Here is a 12,230-nt window from a genome sequence, read left to right on the forward strand (position 1 = left end):
GTTAGGGGTTATGCGTGCAGCATGAAGCACTAAAGTGAGCTCAGTCGCCTCTCTCCACATTATCAAAGTGCACAGAACAAGCCCCCAGTCATCACTCTCTGAAATATGGGCTGATGTCACCACACTGCAGGACAACACACAGATGGACCTACTCTTACACACACACACACACACAGTTTCTGTGGAAGTTTCCGCAGCCGAGCATCCGGCTCAGGGTTCCGGGTTAGTTCGGTCTCTTTTACGATCTGCCTCTGGTCAGGCCAGAGCCAGTCTTCATTAGCTCTCACTGTCCCTCTCAATTTTACATCTCCTCACATGACCGTTATTTGCCATGACCCAAAAAATTTTATGCACACGCTCACCCAGACATACGCACCGATGTTGTGTGTATCATATAAAATGCCGCTGTGATTACTGCATTAGTTGTTCTCATGGTTTTATGCGAAATACATTGCAGACAGGGACAGAGAATGCATTTTCAAACGCACCTTGGGGTGGTCCTGGAAAAGTCATCAACAACACTAATGCCTCCATCACACATATGTCAGCCTTTTCTCACAGTCTTTGTTTGGAGTGCGTGATGGAAGGATGCAACAAATGGAAAAGGTTTAGGTGAGGATTAAAGGTCAAATTCAGGGCATTTAAGAGTGCTTCATGGGAACTATAACTTTCAACAGCGTATGTGAGGATGGTTAACGATGATGACCTAAACACACAGAGAAAAGAGGCATTGCGTGTGTGTGGATGTTTAAGCATGATGACACAACCAAAGAGAGAGAATTATGCTGTGTGTATATGTGCACAGTAGTATGCTAAAGTCAGAGACCACCTGTCATTTAATTTCCAGTCAGAATTAGGAGAGTCACAATGTATTTATTTTTGATACAGGGGTTATGAGACAATTTCTTTTATGACTCAAACATAGTCATTTGTGTCCTACAAATTGTGTGATAATGGGAATAATAACCACCAATGTAAAAACAAGCCACTGTGCAGCTCTAGGAACTGAAATAAACTGGGATACCTCGGATGGTTGATCAGCCAAGCAGTTTGAAATGGTGAGGATTCCCACTCAAGTACAGTAAAGTACATGGGCAAAGAGTGGAAAAGATGTGTATCCTAATACCTCAAATATGCTAGCTCATTTATGAAAACATCACCAAAAAGTGACAGTTACTGGAAAGAGGAAAAAAATGCAAAAAAAAAAAAAAGTATATATATATATATATATATATATACACACACACACATACACACACACACACATACATACACACACACATACATCATATATATATATAAACGATTCTGTTCCACCTTAAATGGAGCCGTAGATACATGTATTTCTGCTCCATTTGAGGTGGAATGGAAAAATGTTATTAGGAAACTGGTGAATAGAAAACCAACTTCAGCATCGTGGAGAAAACACACATCTCAGCAGCTACTGCTCCCCACAGGATTCAAGCAGCCACTATCAGCTCATTCTGAATGGGTGAAACAAATAACTAGCGATGTTAACAGCTTTTGCCGTTCTAGATTCAGATGTAGATTCCACTTCTAGTTATGGGTTCTGCAGTTCGCTGGGAGTGACTGAACTACATTATAAAATCTTCTCACAATCATTTGAGCCAAAGGGGAAGAGACAAATTTCATGTATAAACACAACATCAGAATGTGATTTTAATTGATTTGTAACACTCAGTTAATTTAATACTGATATGCAGCCTTACAGTTCACATTTTTGTTTGCTTTTATACAGGTATTGTTCTTTTGTTTACATTCTTTTTATATATTGTTCTTTTGTTTACATTCTTTTTTTATGTAATGTAAGAAAATGTCTTTTGCATCTACAACTCACTATCCAAATGCATTCAAAGCCTCTGAAGCAAAAGTCAAAGTTGACTTTGTCCTATGTGACATAGATTAAAGGTCTAAAGCTTTAGGTCAGGTGGACTCACCACATAAATATCTCCTGAAAAAACTGAACTTCTGCCTTCAAGACAAATAAGTGAAGGATGGTCTCTCACTTGGGCACAGTAGTGCATACTGTAGTGATGTGTGCAGGTATTTGAGTGGTCAAGTTAACTGCTATAGGTGCCAGTACTCGAATACTGCGAATCACAATTTGGGTATGTCATCACAGTAAGGCAGAGAAAAAATATACAGGCTCACAATTCAGCAATGTTATAACAGGACTGTACAATGTGAAGACTCTACTTTCCTTTTGTGAGTATATTATATTGTACTTTGCTACTCAGAAACATGCCTTAATATGAGCATGTTGCCAAGGATGTGTTGTTGAGTTGGAAGTCAGACAGTGCTGCCAGCTATGGTGTGGACTTTTTACTCACTAGGGAATCTACTATCTGATGTTAGGTAGGTCTAGAAACAGTGAACATATATTTCTCTGATAAATTAACATGTTGGCACATCACCCACTGAGGAGATAATGCCACCTGTGGAAAACAATGACTCTCCATCAGTGTCAAATGTTGCACTGTCTAGCTGTGTTTGCTCATTAGTTAATTGATTTCTTTTGGCTATTTTTCAATGATAGATAGACAGATAGATAGATTCAACTTTATTATCATTACTCAGTACAAGTACATGGCAACGAAATGCAGTAGTAGCAATAGTGCAAAAAGAGACTGTGCAAGTGTGCAATAAATAGACATAGTGCAACAAATTACAGTAAATAGAATAAATTACTATTATAGATATGCAAAAATAGATTATAGGTGTGTAGATATATACATGAACATGTTGGAGATGTACACTGTATTGAATAACTGTTGCGATGTGTTATTTACATGGCAGTAGAATGTTAAATTTGTGCAATGGTAATAATAATGAATAAAACAACAGCTCTGATTGGTGAGTGTAGTATGAAGGGCAGTGTTCATAGTCCGCTGTGTGCAGTATGAGTGGTAGTGTTACCAGTGAGGCGTGGAGTTCAGCAGAGTGATTGTGGAGGGAAAGAAGCTGGACCTGAGCCGATAAGACACGTCTTTATTTTTTATCCTCCAAACACCAGTGCTGTTACCCAAAAACAGCCCTAAACTACCTAAATTAATTAGATAGTTTAATTGTGCACTGATTAAGTAAATTAATCAGAATGCACATCCCTAATATAGACAGTCAAGAGGCACTTCGTCTGTATGTATATGAGAGTGAGAGATGCCATGAGACTTGCGGAGTTGCTCTTTGTATATCCCTGTGTGTGCTTTTGTTTGTGTTATGGTGAGCAGTAAGTACACTTCCGTGTTTGCCAGCTCACAACATGTTTAGAGAAACACAAAGACAAGAGGCAACAAATGGTGCAGAGTAGCTCAATTACAGATGAGGACACATGTATGGTACCAATCAGAAGTTGATGGGCCCCCTTTGGAGCTTATTTCCTCTTAACTGCTCTCTCTCCATCTTTCTCTCTATTCCTTTCATTTTCCATACTCTTCCATGTGCTTTGCACATTTGCTGTTCATACCAGGTAACAAATATCTACACCTATTTTACAATATACAACTAAATTTGAAATAAATGAGTGCAGAACTGCAGACAGTGAAGGCAGCCTAATACTTACATTAATGAACATAATGGTGAACATAATGGTGAGCACAGTAGTGGGCGATATGATGATCTGATATCACGATAACTTACTTCATGGTAAGCTTTTCACACCTTTAAAATAATGTTCACTAATGTTGACTAAACAAATAAAAAATGTTTCATTAAAAGAAGACTTAAGAGATTTCTGAGTGGTGGAGGCTTCAAGGTTTTGCACAATTATCAGGAGACAGAGTGCTCAAATTTCATCAATGTCTGGAGCCTAAGAGAGTACTGATGGTCCTGTTTATCTTTTGGGGACCCCCAAAAAACAAAAATCAGTGTACTCATAGTTCATCACATCTTTATAACATTCATCATATCCATGCTCTCTGGACTGGTCTGGAACCCTACACTGGCCACTTGTGGCATTTTAAACATCTGGTGTTTTTACATAACATTTTTGGCTGTATTGATATTATAGGGTGTCAGAATCATGATAAGATTTTAGCACTTCTAAAATCTTTTTGTATGTGGACGAATGTTTGTAGTGCTAGACACTTACATGGTTTTCTTGAGATTTTCTGAGGCTGAGTGTTGGTCATGGGTCGTCTGAGAGCAAGCCTCCTGATAGCAGAGAAAGAGTGAGAGTGAGAGAGATAGATATACAGAGACAGAGAGACAGACAGAGATCCAATAAAGCCATCAGTTTTCATGACTGCACTGGGATTACTAAACACCCTTAGCCATGATGCACAGTGACCAGCTCAAATATGCTTGAAAGCAAGCAAGAGAGAGAGAGAGAAACGCGGCTTCTTGCTACTGTATTTGAAAGCTTTTAAAATCTTTGTTTTTTTTTTTCTGAAAAAGAACAGGGCCAAGAACCTGCCATGCTTACAGAAGCCATCCACACACACACACACACACACACACACACACACACACACACACACACACACACACACACACACACACACACACACACATCAGAGTCCACTTTGCACAGAGCATCACTGATGTGCGATTTTCCATGTGCGGAGCGTCCAAAGTGGATGCGAACCAGTGCTATCATTTTCTGTCATTACTCATCCCAGGCCAGACAGCCACGGAAATCCAAAGTATTTTGGCAGAGTGACCAGGCCCTCACATACAAAGAGAGAGCAGAGAGAGCGAGAGAGAGAGCGAGAGACAGAGCGAGAGAGAGAGCGAGAGAGAGAGCGAGAGAGAGAGAGCGAGAGAGAGAGCGAGAGAGAGAGCGAGAGAGGGGCTCTAAAGCATAAAAAAGTATCAAAAGGCAGAAAAGTCATTGCTTTCATAGCAGTGAGTAAAACAGAGTAACAGACACAAGAAGAGAAAGAAATGATGGAGAGGGATAGAGAGGGATAGAGAGAGAGAGAACAGAATGCAGTGGTCAGTTTTCCAAGAGGATAGTAGAAACTCACCTCTCCTGGAAGTGCTTGGACGGGATGAGGCCGGCGCGGGGGTTGACGTCTCCTTCATGCTTGGCCTGCCACCATGTGGCATCATCCTGACACACGACCTGCAGCACATCCCCTCTCCTAAAGGCCAGACCTGCCTCTCTACAGGGAATAGCCTTATCCTCCTCCGGGTTATAGTCAAACAGAGCCCTCAGATACACCTACGATATAAGAAAGACAGAAATATTGTGTAAGGGTGTAAAAATGTATCCATCTATCATGATGCACTGCCAATACAGCTGCACTGACTGTGTAATTGATTATCATAATATTCAGTAAAGTCAGATCTCGCTTTTGGTCAAAAGAAAATTCACTTATTGTTTCAAAAAGTATCAAATGAAAAAAGAAAAAGAGAAAATGCTTGTGTAATATTGTGCATCTTCATCTCCGCCACCTCCAGCTCAACCTCCTGTCTTTTAGACAGAGCCACAGTCTCCAAACCATACATCATAGCAGGATGCACTACTGTCTTGTAAACCTTCCCTTTCACTCTTGCTGCTATCCTTCTGTCACACATCAGCCCTGACATCCGTCTCCACCCACTCCATCCTGCCTGCACCCTCTTCTTCACCTCTTTTCTACACTGTCCATTGCTCTGGATGGTTGACCCAAGATATTTGAAGTCATCCACCTTTACGACCTCTACTCCTTGCATCTTCACCTTTCCACCTGCCTCCCTCTCATTCACACACATGTATTCCGTCTTGTCTCTACTGACCTTCATTCCTCTCCTCTCCAGTGCAAACCTCCACCTCTCCAGATTCTCTTCCACCTGCTCTCTACTCTCACCATCTGCAAACATCATGGTCCATGAAGCCTCCTGCCTGACCTCATCTATCAACGTTTCCATCACCATTGCAAACAAGAAGGGGCTCAAAGCTGATCCCTGATGTAACCCTACCTTCACCTTGAAACCATTTGTCACTCCAACTCCACACCTCACCACTGTCTCACTATCCTCATACATGTCCTGCACTACCCTAACATACTTTTCAGCTACACTTGACTTCCTTATACAGTACCACAGTTCTTCTCTTGGCACCCTATCATATGCCTTCTCTAGATCCACAAAGACACAATGTAGCTCCTTCTGACCTTCTCTGTACTTCTCTACCAACACTCTCAACGCAAAAATTGCACCTGTGGTACTCTTTCTGGGCATGAAACCAAACTGCTGCTCACTGATCTGAACCTCTAGCCTTAGCATTGCTTCAACAACTCTTTCCCATACCTTCATGGTGTGGCTCATCAACTTTATACCTCTGTAGTTACTGCAGCTCTGCACATCACCCTTGTTCTTAAAAATGGGGACCAGTACACTGCTTCTCCACTCATCAGGCATCCTCTCACTCTCCAGGATTTTGTTAAACAACCTGGTTAAAAAGTCCACTGCCTTCTCTCCTAAACATCTCCATACCTCCACAGGTATGTCATCTGGACCAACTGCCTTTCCATTCTTCATCCTTTTTAAAGCTGCCCTCACTTCCACCTTACTAATCCTCTGCACTTCCTGATCCACTATCTCTCCCCCCGTTGTCCTCCTCTCTCTCTCGTTTTCCTCATTCATTAGTTCTTCAAAGTACTCCTTCCATCTACTCAACACTCTCTGTTCACTCACTAGAACATTTCCCTCTCTATCCTTTATCAGCCTAACCTGCTGTACATCCTTTCCAGGTCCATCTTTTCTCTGTTTAGCCAAACGATACAAGTCCTTTACTCCTTCTTTACTGTCCAGCCTCTCATACAGCTCATCATAGGCCTGAGCCTTTGCCTTTGCCACCATTCTTTTCGCTATGCGACTAGCCTCACAGTACTCCTGCCTACTTCCTTCATCTCTCTGGTTATCCCACTTTTTCTTAGCTGCCTTCTTCTTCTGAATACTCTCCTGGACTTCCTCATTCCACCACCAACTTTCCTTGTCTTCTTTCCTCTGACCAGATGAAACACCCAACACATTTTTGCCAGTTTCTCTCACCACCTTAGCTGTAGTTTCCCAGTCCTCAGGTAGCTCCTCACTGCCCCCAAGGGCCTGTTGCAATTTTTCCCTGAACTGCCTGCAACCATCCTCCTCCTTCAGCTTCCACCATCTAATCTTTGGCTCTGTCTTCACTCTCTTCCTCTTCTTTGTTTCTAATCTCATTCTACAGACAACCACCCTATGCTGCCTTGCTACACTTTCCCCTGGTACCACTTTACAATCTCCAATCTCCTTTAGGTGGCATCTCCTGCTAAGGATATAATCCACCTGTGTGCACCTCCCTCCACTCTTGTCTTTCACACCATACATATCCAGCACCTCTTCATCCCCTCTGTTCCCTTCACCAACATGTCCACTGAAGTCTGCACCAATCACTAGTCTCTCTCTCTAGGGACACCATCTACCACTTCATCCATCTTACTCAAATTCCTCTTTCTCCTCTAACTGACAACCAACCTGTGGTACATATGAACTGACCACATTCAAAATTACACCATCAACCTCCAACTTCAGGCTCATACAAGCATGTTTAAATTACATGTTTAATTGATTTTCTAAGTGAAAATAAAAAGGTGGGGAGGAGTGAATGTGGCCTGTGCACATTTTCACATTTTACATTGTATTTTTCATTTTTTCCCCAATACGTTACGCTCAGCAAATAAAAAGAAATTGCACACAAACATGTAAAAAGTACCTTAATCTGGCTATCTTCTGTAGATGATGTATTAAGTTTCACTTAGAAAATCAACAAAACATTTCATTTGACAAATGGGTGTTCACACTTCTGTATATGTCTGTATATGCACACACAGTTGTATGCGAAAGTTCAGGAACCCCTTGTTAAATTATGTTTTGTTAATTTTTGAAGTGAAAGGAAGTAAACACAACCTCTGTTTCAATTCTACAATAGCCAGTACAATATATATATAGCTGTGTGTCCAAAACTTTGTACACCCCACTAAGTCAGTGTTTTGTAACACTCCTTTGGCAGACATCATAGCTTGCAATTGCTTTTTTTCCCCTCTTCTTGTTTTAGGAATTTTCACTCACTCTTGCAGAATGCTTCTAGTTGGGGAAACATGCACAACAAACATGTTTAAGAGCCATCCCAAACACTTCAGCTTATGTTTCTTGAAGTAGTTCATGGTGGATTTCGAAGTATGTTTTGGATCACTGTTGTAGCAGCCAGTTTTTTTTTCACCTTTGGTTTCTTGACTGACTGTCACATTTACTTCCAAAATTTGCTCATATTTAATGAATTCACTTTTCCATGTACACATGTGCAATATTTCCTGTGCCACTGGCTGCCACACAACCCCAAAGAATAATAGATCCACATTTATGCTTAACAGTTAGCTAAGTGTTCTTTTAATCAGCTTCCTGAAAGTCCTTTGCTGTCATATGGGGGTTTTACTTTCTTGCTTTCTGGACATCATACGAAAACATTTTTTCCAGATCTTGCCTTGACTGCCACTGTTTCGCTTAACTGGGATTTCTTAAAGACATTTTGTGTGGTGGAAGATGTGAACTGGATGCTTTTTATTATCTTTTTTATAAAGTTTGACTGCTTTGTAGGCACAGCTTCAGAACCTTTTCAGATCCTCAGCCAGCTGCCTAGATAAGCCCATAATTACTGAGCTAGTACATTTGGTTTGATGAGTCAGAGGACAGAATATGCTCATGTGTATAATGAATGTGGTGCTGACGATTACCATTCACAATTTAGTGAAGACTGCCTAACCAGTCTTGACAAATCAATTAAGGCTTAAAACAGTTAATGAAGTTAACAATTACAACTACAACTTTACAAGTAGAACAATATCCAATATTTCAAACTCTGTGCATGCCACAATTAATATTTGTTCTTTTTCTTCCATTTTAAGTCAAATATAAAGTAACTGTTAACTTTGCAAAAATTGCTTTAAATTCTGCTGGAGGTTTTGTTTACCTTTTTTCACTCCAAACATCAGAGAGAGAAAAATAGAAAGAAACAGAGAGAAAAGACAGACAGACAGACAGACAGAGACAGAAAGAGAGAGATGGTGGAGAGAGTGCAGAAGCCTATAACCCGGTGGCTTGTGTTGATTTAGTGCGGCGTTTGTGCCATGTAGAGAAATTATGTTACAGCAGAGAACGTTCTGTTTGGATCTGATCTTCGCCTACAAACACACACTGATACATCCTGGGGGAACACTCCTACACTCTCTCTCTCCCTCGCTCATTTTCTTCTCTCAGTACATCATTCTTTATCCCTCTCACACATGTGCAGCCAATTAGCAGCACTTCACCACATTCATTATACACATGGAAAACAGTAAACTATGGTTGCTGGAGGACTGACACACACACACCCACACCCACACACACACACACACGAAAACCTCAATTCAGAAGTGGAAAATATCAAAATCATCATACTACGTGAAGAATATAACCAGTGACTTAAACAAATATCATAAAGCAGTAACACACAGACACAGTCTGAAAGATTAATACACAAGCAGTTTATGAGCTGTTCAGCACAGATCAACAGCCTGCAATGAACACCCATTAAAAATGTACCAGTTCTCAATTGCAGAGCTGTTGTACAACCCAAATAAGAGAAAAACTTCAACATCAAGTGGAGCATCCTACGTCCACATACATTAGACCAGATTTACATTTCAGTAGTTTCTAAAATCTCCGGGGGGGGGGGGGGGGGGGGGCAACTCATTTGGTGTTATCAGGACTTATGTTACATTTTAACACAGTATTTTATTAAACTCTAATTAAGCTCTATTAAGCTTCTTCTTTGGGCCGGGGCTCATCAGAGAGGAAGGCATCAGAAGGAGTCCGCATTTGCTCACTATTTTTCATTAATTTATTAATAATTTTATTAATCAAGCAGCACTTAACTTCTATGTGTCACCAGATGATAATATGGGATGTTAATAGACATAATGGACAGATTAATTAGGTTTGGGATGAAATAAACAGATATTTTAAAAGAAATTCTAGAATTATAAATGTAGAATGACCCTCATAAAATTCTGCAATAGCCAATACAAGATACCGCTGCTGTCAGGACATATCTCCATTTTATTGTTTTTCAGTTTTTGTCATAATATAAATGACTTGGAAAAAAATCTGGTTCCATTGACTTACATTAAAAGTAAAGTAGGTTTTTCCTTCTCCTGTGAAGTTATCAGTTTAGAGACACAATGTCTTCCTCCGATATGTTTAGTCTAGTTTAACCAAGGAAGCTTGGGGAAAAGCTTCACACACCTTGTCGATAACAGTCTCTTACATTTAGCAGTTTTGAATTACTTACAAATTGCTAATGTAACACATCTGATACAGTTCAAGTCAAAGTGTGAGAATCAGGTGGAAATGAGAAGAGCTTCAATTAAACTCTGCAGAAGAATCACCAGAAGCAAATTAACAGACCTCTGAAGTGTGTCACTTTATATTTGGTGCCACACCCAAATAAGGAACTCATGTTCACTACAGGTCACAGCTATCTAACAAAACCCAGACTAAAAGGGAGAAGAGATGGTCTGGCTGTAGTTTATCATTCTGGTTTAAAGGTAAAAGAACTTTCACTATTCAATACTACATCCTTTGAATACATTACTTTGATGCTCTTTCACATCTCAATTCATTTCAGTTTTACAGTGTTTCAACTTGATGCAGCATGTTGATTTTTCAACTCACATTCATGGCCATGCTCTTGATTTACTCTGTTCTACTGGTTTGAATGATATATCTGTCTCTGGTTCAGTCTCTGACCATAAGCTCATTGAATGCAGTTTTCATATTTCTACTCTTCTCCCCTCTGAGAAAATCTCTGTTGTCTATCGTGATATTAGGTCTGTCAGTCTCAATCTGTTTGCTGTTTCTCTTCAGTCTTCTGCTTAATGATTTAGCCCCTTTTAAGAATAGACCTCCCTGCCACCCGCTCATGTCCTTGGTTCACCCCTGAACTAAAAGAACTGAAGGCCACTGGTCGGCGACTTGAATGCCTTTATAAAGAAACTACAGTAAGAGCTACAGTCAACACATCCAAAAGTATAGGGATGACCTTAATACTGCTCACTCCAACTTCTACACCTCAATCATAAATAATGCTAAGTCTAGGCCAAAAACACTGTGTCAAACTCCTCCATCCCCCCTGTGTTAGTGTGCTCCCATTCAGCTGAGCAGTATCAGGATTTTCTACATTCCTGTTAAAAGAAAATTAATCTGATGTAGTTTCTTTCCTTCTACTTCTCAGTCATTCGCTTTTACTGATTTTCCTACTTTGAACAAAGCTAACTTGCTTCACACCTGTTGACTCCTTTTCTGTTTCTGAACTCATCACTAAGTCTAATGCTTCTGCCTGTCAGCTTGACCCTGCCTTCACCCCTCTACTCATGCCTGTTTATCTGTAATCAACACTCCAATTGCTACAGTGATAAATTCATGTCTCTCTTCTGGTTTTGTTCCTACTCCCCTTAAAACTGTTACTCCAATACTTAAGAAACCTGAATTGGACCTGACTTCTCTTTCTTATTACAGACCCATTTCACACCTTCCATTTTTGGCTAAGGTAATAGAAAGTGTGGTTACTTCCCAACTCCAGACATTTCTCAGTGATAATGCCCTCTATGAGCCATTTCAGTGTGGTTTCTGTACTCACCACAGCACTGAGACAGCTCTTCTGTGAGTAGTTAATGATCTTCTCCGGTCTGCTGATAGTGGTTCTCTCAGTATTCTCCTTCTCCTTGACTTAAGCGCAGCATTCGATACTGTTAATCAGGATGTTCTCATTTCTCGTCTCTTCTCTATTGTTATCACTGATGCAGCCTTACAGTTGTTCAGATCTTATCATACAGACAGACAGCAGTTTATCCCACTAGGTCCACACAAGTCCTCCACCTCTCCTGTTACATGTGGTGTCCCTCAGGGCTCAGTTCCTGGACGCCTGCTTTTTAAAATCTACATCTCACCTCTTGGTCAGATCATTCATGGCCATGGTCTTAACTTTCACTGTTATGCTGATGATATCCAGTTATTTCTCAGTACACACATACACCCTCAGATTCACCTCCCAGTACACTAATCGATTATATTTCTGATTTAAAGCTCTGGATACATGTTAACTATCTCATGCTAAACATGGATAAAACTGAAGTCTTACTGGTTGGCCCTAAACCTTTACTATCAAAATCATCCAATTTTTCAGTTAGTATTGATGGCCTGCTTGTTAAGCC

At 40.4% G+C, this 12,230-nt stretch overlaps 1 protein-coding gene across 3 annotated transcripts in view; it reads right to left on the reverse strand.

Annotated features, from left to right (window-relative positions):
• mpp7a (membrane protein, palmitoylated 7a (MAGUK p55 subfamily member 7)) overlaps nucleotides 1–12,230 on the reverse strand; it is a 166,745-nt gene that overhangs the window by 52,793 nt on the left and 101,722 nt on the right. For all 3 annotated transcript variants that reach the window (XM_017701938.2, XM_017701931.2, XM_017701946.2), the window contains 2 exons: nucleotides 4,986–5,182; nucleotides 4,109–4,170 (listed from right to left, as the gene is read on the reverse strand). In XM_017701938.2, coding sequence (XP_017557427.1) covers nucleotides 4,109–4,170; nucleotides 4,986–5,182 — 259 coding nt within the window. The remainder of the gene's footprint in view (nucleotides 1–4,108; nucleotides 4,171–4,985; nucleotides 5,183–12,230) is intronic.

This window comes from Pygocentrus nattereri, chromosome 13 (genome assembly GCF_015220715.1).
Source record: "Pygocentrus nattereri isolate fPygNat1 chromosome 13, fPygNat1.pri, whole genome shotgun sequence".
NCBI lineage: Eukaryota > Metazoa > Chordata > Actinopteri > Characiformes > Serrasalmidae > Pygocentrus > Pygocentrus nattereri.